The following is a 12,879-nucleotide window of genomic DNA, read 5'->3' on the forward strand; positions in this document are numbered from 1 at the left end:
TAAATCTACATCCTTCCTAAAATGAGGCCTCCAGACCTGTACTCAAGGCGTGGCCTGACCATTGCCTTATACAGAGGGATAATCACCTCCTTTTCCCTGCTAGCAAAATTCCTATATATCATTGACAAAATCCCATGACCTGCCCTAGCAGCCTGTCTGCATTGCTCAGAAAACTTCATATCTGACTGCACAATTTGTATCAGTGGGACAGGCAGGAAGTAAGCAGTGGGATCTCAAGGTGTGGCCAAAGAGGGGCAGTTCATTGCCTAGATCAAAGAACTTAGTTCATAAACCACTGGTAGATGCTAAAACTATCCTCCTTCCACCCTTGCACATCAAATTGGGTTTGATGAAACAGTTTGTGAAAGCTTTATTTTGGGAAGGTCCCTGCTTCAACTACCTTTGTACTAAATTTTCATCGATTACACTGAACAAGAAATTTTGGGTCATATCTTGTTATGGGCATGAAAGTAAATTTACTTTATACATTTTGGGATGCTAAACATGGAAATAGTGCTTAAAATGACATATTTGATCTTGTTTTTGAAAAAAAGTAGATTTTATATATGTACAAGGTATTTTTTATTTATATGGCAGTAAAATGTAGCTATGAATATATCAGAATCCACTGGACCCTTTCGCTTGTATTCAACTTCGGGAGCATCCCTTTTCACCATCCAACAATAATCGGCTAACATGGTGGCACTCCATTTGCTTTTGTATCTTTGTTCTATTGCTGAAATGTCTTGATGGAAGTGCAAGAAATGCATCTTGAATGATATGTTGCACCCCAGTTTTTCGTAAGAAGTAATGAGATCTTCCACAAGTTGCCAGCTTTAACATTTCCTAGAAAATCAGCTGAAACATTTCAAAAGGCTTTCCATGCTGATTTCTCACTATCACTGTTGACAATGCAGAACTGGAATTTGGGATGTACAGAAAGAATAGACAGGATAGGAAGGGAGGAGGTGTTATGCTGTTAATTAAGAAAAACATAAAATCAAAAGAAGTGCACCCAGTTGATATAGATGAACAGTGCACTGTTGAGTCAGTTTGGTGTGACATAAGCACTGTGAAAGCAAAAATAAGAGTAGGAGTGTGTTATATAGGCCTAATGACTCGAATGAGTACAATGAACAATTGTACAGGGAAATAGAGTGGGCTAGTAAATCGGAATGTCTTATAATGGGGGATTTTAACTTCCCAGATATTGACTGGAACTTGTGGGTTGGTCATTCACACACTAGTCAGACTTTTGTGGATTTATTGGATGATTGTTTTCTGCAGCAGCATGTTCGAGAGGCAACCAGAGAGAGTAATACTCTTGATCTGGTTATCAGCAGTGATCATTCGTGTATTAAGAATTTTCAGATAAAGGAACCACTAGGTGGCAGTGATCACAGTGTACTGATGTGGGATTTATTTAAAGATTTAATTACCATCAGGGGTAAAGGAATGGGTTTTTGCTTCCATAAAGGTGAGTACAGTGGTCTCGGACAGTTTTTAAATTCTGTATAGTGGAATCAACTGACAATGTTACCAACAGTAAATTCTAAGTGGGAAGCATTCAAGGAATTAATCGGGGATGCTACTAAAAGTTTCATACCTATTAAGAAATATTGTTCAAGGTTTAGGCCTAAATGGTTATCAAATGAACTAATGAGACTCGTAACAGATAATAAAAATGCATGGGATGCATATAAATTCTCAAGCGACTCAGAAGCCTATGGCAGATATAAGCTAGTCTGTAATCAGGTCACAAAGTAGGTTAGGCAGGCGAAGGCAGATTACAAGAAATCCTTGGCAAAAGATGCTAAGAAAAACAGCAAGGATTTCTTTACTTATATAAACTCTAAAAGGAAGGGGATGAATCTGATTGGTCCACTTGACATCGATGGTTCGACTGTTGATGATCCTGCTCAGATAGCAAACAAATTGAATGAGTATTTTGCATCTACATTCACACATGAGGAATTAAGGTTTGAAAATGGCAGAAGGTTATCAAATTGTAGCAGGGTACTTAATGATTTGGTAATAATTGAGAGCAAAGTGGAGGAGAAATTGATGAAGTTAAACATAAGAAAAGCACCTGGGGTGGATGGGATCTATCCAGTTATATTAAAGGAGGCGGCAAAGCAACTTAACAAACCCTTAGCCATAATTATGAGAGCATCCTTGGACTCAGGTGAGGTTCCCACGGACTGGAGATGTGCAAATGTAACCCCAATTCACAAAGGGGAATCGAAGGGTGACATGAATAATTACAGACCAGTTAGTTTAACTTCTGTTCCGGGTAAAATAATGGAGTCACTGGTTAAAGATGCATTGCATTATCATCTAGACAAGACTACAGCAATAATTCAGACACAGCATGGGTTTGTTAATGGGAAGTCTTGTCTGACAAATTTAATTGGATACTATTATGTGGCTACAAAGGAACTGGATTCAAAAAATAATTTTGATATCATATATTTGCATTTCAGGAAAGCTTTTGACACTGTTGCGCATGGAAGACTATTTTACAAATTGGAGCAGAATGGTATTAAGGGTAAGTTGCTACAATGGATAAAAGGATGGTTAAGTGGTAGAAGACAGAGGGTGGTAATCAATGGGTGCTGCTCTTCATGGACTAATGTTATTAGTGGAGTCCCACAGGGTTCGGTGTTGGGTCCACTGTTGTTTTGTATATTCATCAATGATATTGATGAAGGTATATCAGGCTTAATGTCAAAGTTTGCAGATGATAGAAATATTGGCAGGGTTGTTAATGACAGTAATGGCAGTGTGCTACTGCAACAGGATCTAGATAATTTGGGCAGATGGGCTAAGAAGTGGCAACTGAAGTTTAACCTTGACAAATGCACTGCATATGGGTAGAAGTAACCCGAGAGAAAAGTATCAACTGTGTGGTACTACACTTAAGGTGGTAGAAAACGAAAAAGACCTGGGAGTAATTGTGCAGTCAGATATGAAATTTTCTGAGCAATGCAGACAGGCTGCCAGGGCAGGTCATGGGGTTTTGTCAATGATATATAGGAATTTTGCTAGCAGGGAAAAGGAGGTGATTGTCCCTCTGTATAAGGCAATAGTCAGGCCACGCCTTGAGTACTGCGTACGGTCTGGAGGCCTCATTTTAGGAAGGATGTCGATTTGCATGAACATGTACAGAGAAGGGCAACAAGATTGGTGAGGGGAATGAAGGGATCCTCTTACCAAGAGAGGCTTAAGTTCTGCAAATTGCAGTGGCTTGATACTAGGCACCTGTGCGGTCATCTGATTGTGTATAAAGCCTTGAATGGGCTGAGCACGCTGAATTGTGATGAGATCCTTCCACTTGTTCAGATTATGAACCTAAAGGGGCATAAATTCAAATTAAGAAAAGACAGTTGTAGAATAGATGTGCGGAAATTTGCCTTTAGCCAGCGCGTGTTAATAGCTGGAACAAACTTCCATCTGTCGCTGTGGAAGTTGATAGGTTGAATAAATTTAAGGAGGAACTGGACAGGCATTTGGAGGGAATGGTGTGTTTTTTTTTTGTTTTTTTTTTGGCTGATGCTGCATAAGTTCATACACTTGCTTTCTTGCATCACATGCCACTACTACACACCTGCCTTAGTCTTCTCTGTACTGTCTCCACAAAATTTTTTCATGAGCCCCAGTTTGATGTGGAGTGGTGGAAGTAAAACTTCATTTGGATCTACCAGAGATTCAAATACTACGTCCTTTATTCCAGGTGTTAAAGATTTTTGTTGAGGTCAACTTTCTTCTCGTAGTGCACATTCTTGGCACGACTATCCCACTCGCAGAAAGCAACAATACTTAGTGTAACCATTTTGTAGTCCTAATAAAATGGCGATTACCTTTAAATCACCACATATCTGCCACTTATACTTCTGAGAGACCTAAGAGGATGTTCTCCATGTTTCCATATCTTTCTTTTTTGTGGATGGCATATGCAAGAGGTATTGAAGGCAGCATATTTCCATTGTGTAATAACACAGCCTTAAGGCTAACCTTAGAAGCATCTATAAATAGTCGGCATTCTTCAGAAACATGCCTCATGTTTGTTGCTACCATTAGACCCTCAGCATCCTTACAAACAGGTTCACCTTCTGTTTGATAGAATTTATCATAGTCTTTATTTCAAGTATGAAATGTCACTTCCGCTGTTGTAACCTCGAGCCCAAAAGCTCTGCCTTATTCTGTGGCAGTTCGAGATGCCTGATGAGGTCATTAAGCTCACTTTCTGCGATCTTATGTGGTTCAGAAGGATAAAGGTTTGTACAAAATGGTGAATCCCTTGATATAGATGGCTGCTGTACTTCTTTGTGTATATCAAGTTGATGTTCATCAGTGTCTTCATCTTCATCAGAGTGTACAGAAAAACGGTCGGGTGGTTCAGGAATATGTAGTACTTCACCACGAGGCACGAGACGAATTGCAGATGGTATATTTGGGTAGGTCACTGTCCACTTTTTCTTCATTGTCATCCCTTTTCTAATAGGAGGCACCATACAGAAGTAAAAGTCTGTGACATGATTAGTTGGCTCCCTCCATATCATGGGCATTGCGAAAGGCATAAAATGTCACTTTCGATTCACCAATGCATTGAGTTTTGATGAACAAGTAGTGCAGCATTTGTGTGGAGGCCAGTTCTTGTCCTGGTCATCTACTTTCCACTAAGTTACGAGAAGTAGGCCTTTTTTGTCTCAAGTTAAGGGATACTTTCTAGAGGCTAACATGACTTTTTATTATTATTATTTTTATTATTAGCTATATGGTGCAAGAGGCTTATGCTGCACCAGCCAAAAAAAAAAAAAAAAAAATTCTGAATTACCCTGAGAGAGAGAACAAGTGTCAGAAGTAGAAGGGAATCGTCAAGAAGAAGAATGATGATATCCAGCTCAGGATCCTGGGTGTGCCAAGCCCATACTCACCAGATGTGAGCTGCCTTCTCCACATACAACTCCATAACCTTACACAACACACTGCACAAAATGTAGGTATCTCACAGAGAACAACCATTAACTGAGAACAAATCACCCAGTACCCAGCCGTATTTGTGGATTACTGCAACAGAGTTGGACTCATTTGAGGCGACAGTTGCCAATCACGTGATAAGAGTGCAGTTGTACTGAAACTGCAGTGTTGCAATGTGTTTTGCCAAGAGCCAAAGTTGATAATGTAGAGTAACTCGCTAATATGAGACCCGAACTGTAATTCGAAAACAAGAGCTAAACGACAAATTTTAATGTGATTTTTGTGTTCAGCAGCATAAAATTAGTCGAGTTTGGGTATTTTCGTAACATTTTGTGTTGACTGGTGTTACCCAAGAGAAGAGCGATTGATGGAATTTAGTAAAACAAGGTATTTTTGTTGAACCTTAAATTCTTAAACTAATGGAAGACCAAGAATTTGAGGGAACTATGAATAAAAGAGAAAAACAGGCATGGATTGGCTTCAGGTCTGTTGAAAACTTAGAGAACAACAAGGATCCAGACTTCAAGAATATAGTTGAAAATATGTTGGCAAACTTCAAGAAGCTGGTCTGTAACATGAGTCAAGGTACATTTTTTACACTACTGTATTGACTGCTTCCCAGAAAATCTAGGAAGTGTTAGTGAGAACAGAGTGAGAGGTTTCGCCAGGACATTAAAGACATGGAGATGACGTACCAGGGGAGGTGGAATGTCAACATGATAGCTGGCTACTGCTTGATGCTGAAAAGGGACTGTAAAGTAGAAGGATCTGTTTAAGTGACTCTTTACCACACTGCCCTTTTTAAATGTTTTCAACATGTATTTAAATATAAAAGTCTAGTAATAGTAGCATAATATCAATGCACAAATTCTGCCAAAATTAATAAAAATTTGTGAAAAATCAAATTAATTTTCATGATTTTTGAAGAAACCTGACATAATGAAAGCAAACAGAAGTTTGCTTTCATTATATTATTTCATTTATTTCAAAACAAAAATTATTCAGAAACATGATTTTCTGAGAAAACAGTGAATTTTTTTGAAAATGCAGTGTATTGTAATTTGTCTAAATCTTTCTTAAATTTATTGAAACTTCCTTCCACAACACCAGAGAAATTTTTTCCAACAATAAAAAAAAGCTGGCTGAATTGCTTTCTGCACATCTATCCCACAACCATCCTTCCTCATTTAAATTTAGGCTTCCCCCAATGTGTTGTCTGAGCAAAAGTAAGGATGCCATCAGCATTTAGTTTAATCAGTCCATTCATAACAGTAAAGTAAGTGTAGTTAAAGTAATTGGGGTACCCAATATACCCCATAGTACAGTAAGTGCTAGTTATAGTGATCTCTGGTTATTAGAATCAGCCGCTTTATAGCATCAAATTTCAAAGAACCGATTGAAACCAGTAAAAGGCACTACACTTTCATTGTTTATTAGAATCACATCTTCAATTATAAGAATCAATTTTGAACACACTGTGATATTTTTCTAAAACACATTTCTGGAGGTCACATGTCTAGTGGCCACAACCATAAAACAAAAAACAAAAAAAAAAAAAAAAAAAAAATTACAGTTTTCAGTTTATTGGGCTTTTTGTTTGTACAATCTGTTATAAATGGGTAGCAAACTCGATCTTATTGCGTTTGCAATAATACCGATAGCTGGAATTCTGTCTAATTTTACTTTATTATGGTGAAGTGTGTTTCCTCTTCACTGAAATCTTCAGTCATATAAAAAACAAATAAATTTTGAGAATCTGCTCTTCATTCCCATATCTAAACTTTGTAAACTTTTTATTCCATAAAAAGTTGCGTGTGTCGTATTAGTTCCTATTCGTGTGTGCCGTGTGTTTTGTTATTGATTGAAGCTTATCATTTTTTATTATTTTAAATTTTACTACCAAAAAAAAAAAAATTTCACTGAACAGAAAGAGTGAATTTGAGTGTCTGGAATGACATTTCCGAACCCTGCATTAGCAACTGTTTCAAAAAATGTGGATTAATTATTCATGATGGTCAACTAAGTCACGATACTGATCATGTTGAAAAGCCTGAAGACATGGGCGAACAGGAATTTAATGATTGGGTGAGCATAGATTGTGATCTAAAAGTTACTACAGCTTTAACAGATAAAGAAATTGCCCAGTCTGTTATTGATAATTTCACCAAGGAGGAGGATAATAACGAACCCAAACTAATTCCAGTTACAAAACCACAATATCACGAAGCTATAGCCGTCCTGAGGAGAGCATGGGAAGAAACTGGTGCAAGTGATTGTGAATATAGACAATATTGAAAAATCTATAAATAGACTTTGTAGTGATAATTTTAGTATTAGCAATGGCCACATGGTGCAAGGAAGCCTATGGCTTATGCTGCAACAGCCAAAATTAATAAAATATGAAATAAAATAACAAAAAAAAAATAAATAAAATAATAATAAGAGAAAAGGAAATGGACAACCTATGTGTTTCCCTCTTCCTGTAGGTAATTATCCAGCTGACCTTTGAATTTCCCCAAAAGTCAACCTCTACCACTTAGGTTAGGTAACTTATTCCAGTAATTTATAACTTGTAGCTAAAATAAAAACTTCCTGCAATCCAGTCTACACATCTCCCCCTGTAACTTGAAATTACAGTCCCTAGTTCTAGAATCATTTATAACTGTGAAAATTTCATACTCATTCATTTTGCTTATGCCTCTCAGAGCCTTAAGCACCTAAATCAAGTCTCCTCTAAGGTGCCTAGTTTCCAAGCTCTGCAACCCACGTATTTGAAATCTTTCCTCATATGGATGCCCTTTTGCCAATCTCATCCATTCAAGAAGCACGTCTTTCTTTAGGTGTGGTGTAACAATAGCCTTATATAATGGGATTGTAACATCTTTATCTCTACTAGCAATTGTTCGATAAATCATTGATAGGACACCATGGACCTTCCTTGCAACCAGTCTATAATGCTCTGAGAACTTCATGTCTAGCTGTATCATAATACCCAAGGCCCTTTTCTCCACTACCTGCTTTAGTTCAACTCCGCCAAGTGTATAAGTTATTTTGGGGTTACTGTTCCCCAGGTGCAATACCTTACACTTTGCTGGATTAAAGTATAGCTGCCATTTTTCTGACTATTTCTGAAACAAAAAAACCCTATCCTAAAACATACTTACAGACCATTCCTGAAGTCTATCTAGGTCACTCTGAAGAAGCTCTGCTTGGCAGTGATCATTAACTACACTACCAATCTTTACATCATCTGCAAATTTAGACATCATGGCCTGTATCCCTTCATCTATTTCATTTATGAAAATTGAAAACAACAGTGGTCCTAATACTGATCCTTGGGGAACCCCACTTCTTACATCAACCCAATCAGAGGAATAACCTTTTATCACAACCCTTTGCCTCCTGCCCCGAAGCCATCCATCTAAGGATTTTCCCTGTTATTCCAACCTGTTCCAGCTAATAAAGTAACTGCTTGCTCATGTGGACTGAATCAAATGCTCTGCTGAAATCCAAATAAACAGTGACGAAATTATTCCCTAAGTCCAGCTCTTTAGTGACCCTGTCAAAATAGCTAAATAGATTAGTTTAATATGATTTTTCCTTTACAAAACCATGCTGGGTATCCTTCAGAATTCCATTTCTATCTAAATGATCTTGAGTTCCACCCTTTGATCACTGTCTCTATGATTTTCCCTATTACTGAAGTTAGACTAACAGGCCGGTAATTTCTCACTTCACTCTTAGAATCGCCCTTATGTATTGGAGATACATTGGCACTTTTCCAATCCAACGGAATTTCTCCTGAGTCCACTGATGCTCTCATAATTAGCCTCAATGGTTCAATGCACTCACTTGCCATCTCCCTTAAGATTACAGGGTATAGGTTATTAACCTCAGGACCTTATTGGCCTGTAGGCTCAAAAGTTTATTCATTAAAATAAACATGTGAAATTTCAACGTCATTAATTACAGTCCCCCCCCCCAACTTTACTCCTATAATTTCTCATTGACGTAAAGGGTTTTTCTTCTGTAAATATTGATGCAAAATAACTGTTGAGTTAATCTGCAACTTCAGCTGGAGTATCTAATACTATCCCATGTCCATTACATAAGGGTATGATAATTTAAAGCAATCTAAAATAAGTTACTACAGTATTTTAAATTATAATCATATTACAAAGTGTTATGCTTAATTAATAAAAATTTACTTTTATTTTGCTAACCTGTAGATAATCATTTGATTTTCACCTATCATTTAATTGGTAATAAAGTGTAATTTTGTGCTTTATATCTTAACTTTTATAGCCTGTTGATAATATTTGTAAATTTTTGCTTATTAGAATCAAAATTCAATTTGCAGATGTGGCTACTATAACCAGCACTTACTGTATATGGATTTTTTGAGTTGATATATAACAAATTTAAAGACAGTTAATTGTAATGTGTCTGTATAAATTACATTAATTTCTATACAGATGGCAGTTTTTTTTTGGTTTTTTTTTTTCAGATATAGTACAGTTTTATTCATGATGACATTTATTTCAAATACCATGTTAATTATTATTTTGTTCTTATCATATTTTTACTGTTTTAAATTTCCAGCTTGATGTAAAGGAAGCTAAAGAAGTTGATTTAACAAAAGTCCAGTGGGATACATCTGAAGAAGAGGAAGAGCCAGATGCTGAAGAAAGTGCAATAGAAGATTCTGATTTGGCAACCGATGATGATGATGTACAGGAAGATGATTGAAGCATTAAACTAGTATAGCCCCAATTGGGTGTATACAGTAAATTAAGTTCATGGCCCAGGCATATATTGTAAAAGTGACTAATGAAAATGTGTAACAACTGATTTTTAAATGACTGCTCAAAAGTGATTTATTTTTACTTTATTAAAGAAGATATGTTAGTTTATTATGTAAAAATTCTCTATTTTTGTTGAGTCCTCCATGTAAGATGCCGACAGACTTATAAGGTGGGCAATTATGTCATTTTCATGATAATTTTTATGTAATCTGATATTCTTTGTGAATAGTATTATACTGGCCAGAAGATAGCCTTTTTTTTTTTTAATTAACAATGTATGTTAAATACATTTCTATATTATCCTCTCCCCCCCCCCCTTCTCCCTTTTTTTTTTTTTTTTTTTTTTTTCATTCTAAAATTTCAGACATATTTATTTGGGTATTTGTTTATATATTTATCTTAGTTTGAAAGTTGATTGAACAGTGCAAAAAGTGACTATTTCTCCAGAAGCATATACAGGTGAAGCCTATTTTAATTTTTTTTATTAAATTAAGTTTATCATATATAATTTTTTTTTTTTTTTTTTTTTTAATAATAAAATTGTGGACCAATGAAGTGGCATGCATTTTAAGTTTACTTCTGCACTGAAAAGTGATTTTTACAGTTTATTTAAGAAATCAGTGAGGAAGTATTTTAGTTTTCTTTTCCAAAAGCTTGTATAGTAATAGAACATGTTGCACTCAAGTCGACATATAAAGCAGATAGTTGTACTATCTGCAATAAGCTTTCTAGGACAAAAGTTCTTTGGTATCCAAAGAATGCTGTACCTCTGAAATTTATATATCTGAAAGAAAGGAGTGGTGCATAAACATCACAATGAACAGATAAATCTAAAGGAAAGTCATTACCTCCCCATGACAAATGAATACTGGATATTACTTGTATGTTTGGTGCTCTTTACATGTAAACCTGTTCCCAAATAGTTTATTCTCTACAATGTGCAGGTTTACTTGTTTTCACAGGGTAGCTGATATATTTTGAAAAATAAAATGGGTGATTTTGATATTAACCTTCATAGAAAAATTTAATATCCTACATTTTTTCAAGAATAGTATTGGTGGAAGTATAGGAGTAATTGATATCAAGAATGAACTTGATATTAATTTAGAGAAACTGCATTCAGTTTTCAGGTGAATGCAGAAGAACTACATAATGAATTGGTATTATTTATGTTATGATTAGAGTTTTTTTTTTTAATACATTGAAGCACTGTTTTATAAGAAAACTCATAATGGAGACACGTGCCTCTACATTATGTGACCATTCTTAACAATGGTTCAGAGTAGTCTTATATTGCTGATATAAAACCTGGGTAATATGTTCAGAAACAAATGTAATAATCAACCAAGTAAACTTAATTGATATTTTTTTCCCTCTCCAACTTTAGATAAAAGAAAGAGGTGCATTAAAGTGCTTTCTGAGTTGTACTGAAAATTTAAAAAAGTAAAATAAAATATGGTTACAGTTCCTTATAGAACACCTTGATTTAAAAGTAATGTTGAAATAATTTAGGAGCTAAATTATATATGGAATGAAGGCATTTCTTTTTAGCCATTGGTTTTTTAAAGCATCATGATAATCATAAATTTTATCAACTTGATTTGTAGAAATATATAAGTAAATCTTGCCAAATTTGGCCACTAAAGATTTCAGTATTATAGTACTTTAGCCCTCTGCATACTTATTCAACTGTCTTTTGGTAACACTTCATTGCATGCTCTTTTTTTTTTTTTTTTTAACATATGGTTACTCAAATTCTCTCAACAACATGTTACACAGATCTAAAACATTATAGTAGCGTATTGTTTAATAATATATATAAATTATTTTGGCATGTAAAAAAAATAATAATAAAAAAAATTTGTGCAAATGGGAATATGAAGAAATATTATCAATCAAAAAAGGCCATTATAAAAAAGTTACGGTTTAATAACTTGTAATAATATAAAAACAACCTAATAAAATTAAAAATTATTTTTGAGCAGCAAGCGTGTTCTCAGCATGCATCACACATTTTATGGATTTTTGTTCCTTATTTTTAGGCCATATTGAATGTCATGTTCTCTGTGGTGATATTTTGAACTCCTCTGTGACTTTAAAAATTAATAGAAAAATCTGCAAGTCTAGCTTCACTGAATTTCTTATGTTTATCACTTATTTCCATAATATGTGTGATCTCTTATCAATAGACAGCATCAGTTCACAAGCTGTGAAGAACTTATTAAAAAATTTTGAATCTTTCATGGAATTTTTAATTCTAGACTAGGGGTTCTTAATAGGGAGATGAGAAGGCCTCTAAAAAATGAATTTTCTGACTATGTATTTCATTTACAGTCCTTGAAACTGGAATAATGGAGGTGAGGTTGGTAGGCCAAAATCGGAATGGAGGGGGGGTTGTCTCTACAAAGAGGTTGAGAACTCCTGTTCTAGACAAATTTTACCATTCGGGCTGATCTGACCCCAGCCTAATGATAATCAGTAAATAAAAAGTTAATAATAAGGATGATGAAATAAGTTTTAATTTATTTATTTAATTTAATTTTTATTATAACACACACACAGGCATTGTGTGTGTATTATATATGCACACCATGCACAAAATTTCAGACATATAAACCAACTGAAACCGAGACATTGCAAAATAGGAAAAATTTAGGGGGAAAAAATTAAGTGCAGCAGAGAACTTGGGTCAATGCTTGGTATGCAGAGGGTTAAAAACTCAAAATAGAATGGTTTATCTTAAGCAGATGACGACAGTTTTGTTTAATTAATGATGCCTATTCCTTCTAGATCAGGCAGACATTTTTATTTGTAAGTTTTTGAAATATAAATCTCCCTACAGCAGTTGGTTATGGCCACATTGTGTTCTATTGTAAATGAAGGAATAAAAAAAAGGATATTGCATAATTGTCAGTTTGTATTATTCTTTTAACAAGCTAGAATTGTAAGATATGTTCCCCCCCCCCATGAGATACAATTAAGAGAAATTTTAAAGCATCTTTTTATTCCATATGCGATTGATATGTTTATCCTGTTGGGCCTGTCAGTCTGTTTTGTAAGCTGTGTTTTTGTGGTGAAAGTTCTTGTAAGTTAA

General features: G+C 35.1%; 1 protein-coding gene across 1 annotated transcript in view; it reads left to right on the forward strand.

Moving 5' to 3' along the window:
• Nucleotides 1-10,021, forward strand: part of Sec63 (translocation protein Sec63) — a 237,335-nt gene extending 227,314 nt beyond the window's left edge. Inside the window, exon 19 of the mRNA XM_090379377.1 lies at nt 9,583-10,021. Within this exon, the coding sequence (XP_090235503.1) occupies nt 9,583-9,729 (147 nt within the window). The 3' untranslated portion in view covers nt 9,730-10,021. The remainder of the gene's footprint in view (nt 1-9,582) is intronic.
• The last annotated feature ends 2,858 nt before the right edge of the window (nt 10,022-12,879 follow it).

This window comes from Mastigoproctus giganteus, chromosome 8, assembly GCF_048544385.1.
Source record: "Mastigoproctus giganteus isolate SK-2022 chromosome 8, ASM4854438v1, whole genome shotgun sequence".
Taxonomy (NCBI): Eukaryota; Metazoa; Arthropoda; class Arachnida; order Uropygi; family Thelyphonidae; genus Mastigoproctus; species Mastigoproctus giganteus.